Below are 10,079 nucleotides of genomic sequence, written 5' to 3' on the forward strand. Positions count from 1 at the left end.
TATTTATTTTTCGAGCTATTTTAATAATTATAACGCAATCAAAGTGCAACCAATAAAAGCCAGAGCAACATAGTATAAATTTTATTTAATTTAATATCAAATAGCATAACCTAATGTGATGAGACAGCATTCCGAATGAGCGGTAGATTAAAAAAAAAAAAAATGTTATGACTATTCAAAAGTGCTTCAATGTAAGTTTATTTGAATAAATGATTTTCTATTCTATTCTATTCTATTCTATTCTATTCTAAATCAGTGCACCGAATTGAAATAGACATTAAATAGCTACACCATTGTGCTAATAGAAAGGAATTTAAACTGAGTTTGGTAATTACATTTGAGTTGTGTCCCTTTTGTCCCAAATCGGCTTCTATATAAAACCTTTCAGCCTCTGATATATTAGGATGCTTGGCTGGACTGTCAGCGCCAAACCACAATACCACACCAGCTATAATACCCGAGAGTAATCCGTAGAAACGGAATATACCAGGCCATCCCATACTTGATGATGCAATGAAACCGGTAATAGGCAGTCCAAGGACGGTTCCTAGTGCTTGCGCTGAAAATTTTTATAATAATAATAATAATAAGAATAATAATAATAATAATAATAATAATAACCCCGGCCGACTGTGCTTCTGCCGGGGGTATGTTGCCATCTCCTCTCCTTAAGAGGGGAGATGAGAATTTTTGGAAATAATAATAATAATATGTGTGGAGAAAACCAGCAATAGCTGAGAAAAAATAAAGAATAACAATAATAATAATCTCAGGACAATTCACACAGTGCCATCTAGACCCAAGTTAAGCTAACTAAAGCTTGTGTTATGGGTACTAGACAACTGATACAAATACATAGATATTTTTTTTTCGTAAATACATACATATTATACATAGAAAACACCCAGACCGACACAAACAATTATACTCATGAATACAAATGTTTATGCCGTGCGAGGAATCGAACCCGCGACCATCGGACGTAAAGCGGTGTGCTAAACCACTAGACCACCGAGGTCGTCGAATTTTTATACAATACATAATTATTTTTTTTTTATAAAACAGGGGACAAATGAGCATGCGGCTCACCTGATGGTAAGTGATTACCGCCGCTCATGAGCACCCGCTACACCAGGGGCATTGCAAGTACGTTGTCGGCCTTTTAAAAAGGAATAAGCTCTTTTCTTGAAGGTTTCAATATCGTATATAAAATAATAATAATAATCTCAAGACAATTCACATAACGCCATCTAGACCCAAGTTAAACTAGCTAAAGTTTGTGTTATGGGTACTAGATAACTGATACAAATACATAGATACAACCGATACAAACAATCATACTCATGAATACAAATTGAAGGGTATATTAAGGTTTCTTAAGGGTCGGCAACGCGCACGTGATACCCCTGGTGTTACAGGCGTTCATAGGCTACGGTAACCGTTTATCTGGTAGGCTGTATGCTTGATTGCCACCATCATAGTATAAAAAAAAACAAATGTTTGTGCGCGCGAGGAATCGAACCCGCGACCAGCGGAAGTAAGGCGGTGATCTAAACCGATAGACCATCGAGGCCAAAACATACTGACTATACCATAGACGCTGTAGCATCATGCGGCTGACAGTTTCATTAACGTTTCGTTTCACCATTTAAAGTTACCGCGATTTACAAATTATGACTTAATATTTTTAGTATTCAGGACAGAAGGCCGCTGGGGCAATGAAGTCCTCGAGTGGCGATCACGGACCGGAAGACGCAGCGTGGGAAGGCCTCCAGCAAGATGGACTGACGATCTGGTCAAGATCGCTGGAAGGCATTGGATGCGAGCAGCACAGGGCCGATCGTCGTGGAGATCTTTGGGGGAGGCCTATGTCCAGCAGTGGACGTCTTCCGATGATGATGATGGCTTAGTATTTTAGCTGTACCATATTCGTAATAACTGTAGCAATTGTTAAATATAAAATAAGTAACTGTCACCCACACAATGATACAGCTCACACAGTATAATATAAAATTAAATTAAATTAATAATATAAAAACTCGCTGCTACAAGTATAATGAGAACCTACCACCGTAGACTGTTGCTGTCATCCTGCCTCGCTCGGCTAAAGGTGCCCATTTCCCTAAAGTTGTGTGCACTGAAGGAACAATGAAGGCTTGACTTAAGCCTTGGATTATACGACAAGCTATTGATAACTTCCAACTTCCCTGTAATTTTTATATAAAATATATAACACAGAATTCAACAGTATGCAAGAAAGAAGGTAACAAAATATTAATCACTAATGTGCTACGTTTAGAGCTATTTACTTTGTTACCTTCTTTCTTGCATCAGAAGTTGTAATTAATCTTGCATGATGTATGAAAATTATGTTATGTGAAGTCTACCGTCATGATCAGCCCACTGCAATCCACTGCTGGACATAGGCCTCTCCCAAGGCACACCACTGGGTACGATCGTCAGCCCTTCTCTTATAATTACTACCCGCAACCCTACGTATATCATCGCTCCATCTAGATGTGGGGCGTTCTACACTACGTTTGCCAATTCGAAGTCTACCTTAGTACCCTATATATGTAGAGTGCAATGATGGCTGGCTCATCCGTCATACTCGTGAACGGGTGTGGGGACTGGTCTGTTCAGGTTGCGAACACTGATTAGATTTTTTAATTTTTTTTATATAGCATATGCTGGTGGTCACTCTATTCTCCCAAATTTGAGTTTAAATGAATCTATTAATGTAAATATGTACAACAATTATTTGAAAAGAATACGAGCTGAGTTTCTTGTCAGTTGTTCTCATCTCGAAATCATTCCGAACTGACGGTAGATTTGACATATCATAAGAGTCTGTAATAGACCTACATGAATAAAGATATTTTGAATTTGAATTTGAATTTGAATATATGCAAGTATAGCTGTAGGCAGGGCCGTACCGTCCTGTGTGCGAAGTGTGTGGTGCACACAGGCGCCAAAGCAAGGGGGCGCCGCGCCCCGCCATCGAATTTCTTTTTAGTTGAAGCTAACAAAGGTAGCAAAAACTATTGAACTATAAAACTATATCTCTAATTGAAATATTTGTAACGAGTGAAAATTGTATGATATGAAATGATCAGAAAATTTCATGTCATTGTCGGTTCAATGATGGAATCATGCTCTCGCTCTTTCACTTGATTCATTCATTTACCACTTGATTTCTTCCAAGTCGAGTTGCCAGAATTCAACTCGAGTTAACTCGAGTTAGTAACTCGAGTTGACTCATCTCTAATTCAACTAGATGGCGCTGTATTACATGTTCAAAGATATTTAATTTATTTTATAGAAATACTTTACATAAAACGCTGCCAGTGGAAAAAACAACGACACAAGGCAATTGATAGCGAGTGCACTGAACAGCAAGTAGGTGGAACCGAAGCGGTGAGCAATCTGTCCAGCAGGAATTTGCAGTATCATATAACCCCAAAAGAAAGACGTCAGTACTGTATCTTGTATTGTTTTAGTCCACTTCAACTTTGGGTACTGCAAGAAAAGAAAAAAATTATTGTATTTCGTCATCATCATCATCATCTGCTTCTTCTTTATCTAATTTATTCCATTTAAAAAAAAAATTGTAAACTCTCACTTTCTCTCCAATTAAAAATCTTTTCTTTCTGTAATGTTCTGTTTTGTTAGACATGTATGTATCTATATATATATAACTCAAAGGTGACTGACATTGTGATCTATCAACGCATAGACCAAACCACTGGACGGATCGGGCTGAATTTTGGCATGCAGGTAGATGTTATGACGTAGGCATCCGCTAAGAAAGGATTTTGATTAATTCTATCCCCAAGAGCATAATTAATCTACATATATATAACTCAAAGGTGACTGACATAGTGATCTATCAACGCACAGCTCAAACCACTGGACGGATCGGGCTGAAATTTGGCATGCAGGTAGATGTTATGACGTAGGCATCCGCTAAGAAAGGATTTTGATTAATTCTACCCCCAAGGGGATAAAATAGGGGATGAAAGTTTGTATGGAAGTACTGTAAAGCCGCAAAAACTATACCTAATAATAATAACGCAAAGCCGTGGGCAAAAGATAGTCTAATTATATATTTTATTTATGTATATATATGTGTATTTTATTTTGATACACAAGATGGGCTGATGATATTAGGATAGTGGCAGGAGTAATGTGGAACAGAGTGGCAGAAGAAAGAGAAGAATGGAAATTACTACTACAACTAACTATTGGAGGAGGCGGGTGCCGATTGGCAAACAGATCTACAGAAATTAAAAAAGATCCAAATAATAAAATAATTATTTCGTTTCTAAGTTTTAAAGTTTTGTTTGTTTTGAAATAATGTATAAGTTGGATCTGAATAAAGGCTACAATAATAGTAATAATAATAATGAATAATAAACGTAATAGTAATACTTATTCAATAAAAATCTCCTCAATATGATTTTAAATAATGTGAAATTATAAAGTTTTTAAATGTATTGGTAAATTATTAAACAATTTTACAGATTGAATAGAATAGAAAATCATTTATACATATAAATTTAATTTAAGCACTTTTGAATAGTAAACATTTTATAAATCTATCGCTTATTCGGAAAGCTGTCTCATCACAAGAAGAATAAGCAAGAAATTTGTGTGTTGCTCTTTTAAACAAATGTTGTTTTAATTAGATTTACATTATCAACGCACGCTAGCGCTATGAATTTTAAGTTAGATATTTTCTACAAAAACATTATTATCATTTATAAACTCTTCAATTTCAAATGCGTCATAAAATATTTTCTTTGTAAAAACAATAAATCAATCCTTGTAAGTTTGAATTTTACAAGTCGAAACGTGTGAATACAAACTACCAACCAGCACTAATTTATTTAGGCTCAAATATAAAAACACAATAAGATTAAATCAGTCGTAGTGATAAGAGCAGACCAGTCCCTACAAGCAGCACTCGTTCACGAGTATGACGGATGATTAATATGTTGTGAATTTAGGAATAATTTGCAGATCTTTTCTCCTAATACTTTCACGGATGAGTCACTCCCTTTCTTAGCATATCATCTTTCACACAGTCCATCTATCTCTTTTTCGACCTTCCTCTGCCCTTATATCTATCCACATTCATGTGTAACACCTTCCTTAGGATATGATCTTCATTCCTACGCATTACGTGTCCATACCACGATAGACGATTATTCTTCAACCTCTCTGACACCGGCGCCACTTTCATACTTCCTCTAATGTATTGTAGAGTGACCACCAGCATATGCTATTGCAAAAACAAATAGTCTAATCAGTGTTCGTAACCCAAACAGACCAGTCCCCACAAGCATCTGTTCACAAGTATGACGGATGAGCCAGCCATCATTACACTCAACCATATTAGAGGGAGCACATTGACCCGGCCCACCACGCCGCCACAAGTTTGAACTTTATAGCGAGCATGACTGTTTCAAGTTACTCCAATGCGTCATTTATATTATTTACAGCATAGGCTGTACCAATCACAGTTTTCACCCATTACAATATTTGATTTACATTATACATACATATTAAAAATTTATATTTAAAATATTTTGCTATTTTTTTTTATTCTATTTCAAGACAATTCACACAGCGCCATCTAGACCCAAGTTAAGCTAGCTGAAGCTTATGTTATGGGTACTAGATTACTGATACAAATACATAGACATTTGTCGTAAATACATACATATTATACATAGAAAACACCCAGACCGATACAAACAATTATGCTCATGAATACAAATGTTTGTGTCGTACGAGGAATCGAACCCGCGACCATCGGATGTAAAGTGCTGTGCTATACCACCGAGGTCGTTATTTTTATATATCACTAGCTTTCCCGACAAACGTTGTTATGCCTTAAAATAAAAAAAAAATTAGGGGTGGACTACCCCTAACATTTAGGGGGATGAAAAATAGATGTTGGCCGATTCTCAGACCTACTCAATACGCTCACAAAATTTCATGAGAATCAGTCAAGCCGTTTCGGAGGAGTATGGGAACGAAAACTGTGACACGAGAATTTTATATATAAGATTTTTTCACATATTTATATACATTTTTTTTACATTTCTCATTTATATTAGTGCACAGCCAACAATCTTTCTCTGCACCACTCATGGTTGCCTGGTGGATAACGCCGCAAGGTGTTAAGTACGCCATTTGTACACATTGTTATTGTGCATTAAAGTTAAATAAATTAATTAACAATACAACATATATAAAATACATTTTGACACAGCAAGGGCCCGTCATATTGAGATTACAATGTTGTCTCGGTTCCTAGTAATTTAACTTCCATATCTCACCTTCAAAAGGATCACAGTTTGCAAACGTCTACTTGATGGACAAATGAGTAAAACATAGGTATCTATATGAATATATAGGTTTGTTGTGAAGTTTCCCTTTGCTTATTGACGACCTCGGTGGTCTAGCGGTCAAGCACACCGCTTTACGTCCGATGGTCGCGGGTTCGATTTCTCGCACGGCACAAACATTTGTATTCATGAGTATGATTGTTTGTATCGGTCTGGGTATTTTCTATGTATAATATGTATGTATTTACGAAAAAAAAAACATATCTATGTATTTGTATCAGTTGTCAAGTACCCATAACACAAGCTTTAGGTAGCTTAATTTGGGTCTAGATGGCGCTGTGTGAATTGTACTGAGATTATTTATTTATTTATTTATTTATATAATAATGAAAATTGATCAATATTGATACATTTTCAGATATACTAAAAGAAGTCGACTGCCTTTGTGGTCTACCGGTTTAGAACACCGCTTTACTTTCGATGGTCGCGGGTTCGATGCACGCATAGTGCAAGCATTTGTAATCATGAGTAAGATTGTTTATATCGGTCTGGGTGTTTTCTATATGTATTTATAAAAAAATGTATATGTGTTTATTTCAGTTCTCTAGTGCTTATATGTAACCTCTGCTTAGCTGGAAACTAGAACTAGTGATCTATTAACGCACAGCCCAAACCACTGGACGGATCGGGCTGAAATTTGGCATACAGGTAGATATTATGGCGTAGGCATCCGCTAAGAAAGGATTTTGATTAATTCTACCCCCAAGGGGGTATAATAGGGGATGAAAGTTTGTATGAAACTTTGTCAATTTTAAACCGATCGGGCTGAGACTTTGCATGCATAAAGCTACTATGACGTAGGCATCCCCTAAGAAATGATTTTGATAAATTCCAACCCTAAGGGATAAATTAACGCGAGCGAAGCCGCGGGCAAAAGCTAGTCTTAGATATATGTGAATGACATAAACATTTAGAAAACTCAAGTCAGTATAAAGTTACATTAGTTATGACAAGGTACTTACAGGTGGTGTAAGCATTAATATGTTCAAAAATCCTCTTGCATTATAATCCTCTTCATCAACATACAAATCTACATATTGCTCTCTGGAGTTCTCTGTGTTATTTGCTATTGTTTCATTTGTATGATTTGCATTGGCTTGTATGTCATGTTGTATCATGGCTACTAAAGATACACCCATACATGCTCGCAAGCTATAAGCTATCGTGAGTGATAGGAATAAGATTAGGCACTGCTGGTATCTGTAGCCCCATCCTGGAATTATAGAAATAGAAAACAGAAATAGAAATAATCTTTATTCAAATAAACTTAATATTTAACTTCAGCACATTTGAAAAGTCATATTTTGATTCTACCACTCATTCGGAATGCAGATTCATCACAAGAAGAATGAGCAAGAAACTTGTGTGTTGCTCTTTTGAATAGATGTTTGTTTTTATATAAATAATTACAGTATAACAAGTGAGAGGCATGCGATAATCAACATAGAAATCTTTTTTGCAAATCTTTTTTGTTGTAAAACCATGGTATTTTTTTTTCGGACTACTCTAATGCTGTTGGCCGCAGCTGGCCTTTACAGCTTCACCGGACGTTAGGGGGCGAGTGCAGATGGCTCTCCAAACCAAGGAAGGACTTATGGAGCGGCTGAAGGCCTACTCCTGCCTGACGGATACGTCTTTAGTCTGAGGGCACCATTAGGGGTTCGAACCTGGGCTTAGGCCGTCGTAATTTCGATCCCCGTTTGAATTGGACGGGGGATCGATCGGAGGGGACCTTACGCAATTGCCATAAAACGAATTACTAACTTTAGTTAAATGACATTTAGGTAAAATCAGTTTATTATTGTAACGTAAGCTTTTATTAGTGAAATCACTAACTCTCTTGAAATTGCATATTCGTAAAAAAATTACAAAGTTATATAAATATCTATTATTTTATTAAACTCTTATACAAAAATTTACGCCCACGACCTCGGTGATCTAGCGGTTTAGCACACCTCTTTACTTGTGATAATTGCGGATTCGATTATCCTCAGATCACAATGTTATATTCATGAGTATGATTGTTTGTCTGGATGTTTTCTATATCTATCATGTAAGTAAGTATATACGATAAATTTATGATAATTATTATTGAGGGAAAGATAGAAGGAAAGAGGGGGAGAGGAAGACCAAGGTATAGCTGTATCAAGCAAATTAAATACAGAATTGGAGTGAGGTATCAACGTTTAAAGAGTAAGAAAGAAGATCTTGGAAAGTGGCAAGAGATTCACCGGCAAGAGCGTCGCTCTTAAATTATGAATGAATGAAAGTGAATGAATTTATTTAGAAAAAAAAGTATTTATGTATTTCTCTCAGCTCCGCTTATCAGTTGTTCCGGGTTTGTTATTATTATTTCTATGATGAAAAATAAACAAAACTCAACAAGTCATGTGATTAGTAGTTCAGATAATAAATACTGTGGGAGTACCATATAATTAACTAGCTTTTGCCCGCGGCTTCGCTTGCGTTAATTTACCCCTTAAGGGTGGAATTTATCAAAATCCTTTCTTAGGGGATGCCTACGTCATAGTGACATTATGCATGCAAAGTCTCAGCCCGATCAGTTTAAAATTGACATAGTTTCATACAAATTTCCATCCCCTATTTTATCCCCTTGGGGATAGAATTAATCAAAGCCCTTTCTTCGGGGATGCCTACGTCATAACATCTACCTGCATGCCAAATTTCAGCCCGATCCGTCCACTGGTTTGGGCTGTGCGTTGATAGATCACTATGACAGTCACCTTTGAGTTATATATATTTGTATTTAAGTAGCTATGACGTGGTCGAGTGGAATGAGTAGTCATGCTAACTAAAATGTCCAGACATGTGGCGGCGTGGTGGACCGGGTCATTGGGCTCCCTAAAATATGGTCGAGCGCAGTGATGGCTGGCTCATCCGTCAAACTCGTAAACGAGTGCTGCTTGTAGGGACTGGTCTGCTCTTATTACTACGACTGATTTAATCTTATTGTGTTTTTATATTTGAGCCTAAATAAATTAGTGCTGGTTGGTAGTTTGTATTCACACGTTTCGACTTGTAAATGTAAACTTACAAGGATTGATTGATTGTTCTCTACAAAGAAAATTCAAATGTCTTATAAAATAATTTATAAATGATAATAATGTTTTTGTAGAAAATATCTAACTTAAAATTCATAGCGCTATCGTGCGTTGTTAATGTAAATCTAATTAAACATTTATTTAAAAGAGTAACACACAAGTTTCTTGCATATTCTTCTTGTGATGGGACAGCTTTACGAATGAGCAGTAGATTTGAAATATAAAAATTTTTGACTATTCAAATGTGCTTAAATTGAGTTTATTTGAATAAACGATTTTCTATTATCTGAACATATATATATATATATATATGCACTAGAAAATTATTATTTTTTATTTAATTAATAAAATTATTTCGAAAGTGTTCAGTACAGTGAAGTCTCTCTAATTTTAGACTTATTGTATAACAAAGAAGATGTTTCTTTAAGAAAATAACCTTTAGAAAGAAGCCCCTTTGTTCTATGCTTAATAATCATATTAAATTCTACAAAATACATACATCACATTATTATTAGTATATGTTTCTTGTGAGATAAATCAAAATAGTTTATATATAAAAGTGGTTCAGGACTCCGACGATTTTTTTCTACAATAAATGATT

General features: G+C 35.8%; 1 protein-coding gene across 1 annotated transcript; it reads right to left on the reverse strand.

Moving 5' to 3' along the window:
* Window positions 1-335: 335 nt before the first annotated feature.
* LOC131841369 (putative inorganic phosphate cotransporter) lies at window positions 336-8,268 on the reverse strand (the record flags this gene model as incomplete). The annotated part of the gene is made up of 5 exons (XM_059189685.1): window positions 8,253-8,268; window positions 7,379-7,629; window positions 3,334-3,519; window positions 2,069-2,207; window positions 336-559 (listed from the first exon to the last, which is right to left on the reverse strand). Coding segments are annotated over exons 1-5 (816 nt in total), but the record flags the coding sequence as incomplete, so codon positions are not given.
* Window positions 8,269-10,079: the final 1,811 nt, after the last annotated feature.

This window comes from Achroia grisella, unplaced genomic scaffold, assembly GCF_030625045.1.
Source record: "Achroia grisella isolate CSIRO2021 unplaced genomic scaffold, CSIRO_AGI_Agris_v1 utg16150, whole genome shotgun sequence".
NCBI lineage: Eukaryota > Metazoa > Arthropoda > Insecta > Lepidoptera > Pyralidae > Achroia > Achroia grisella.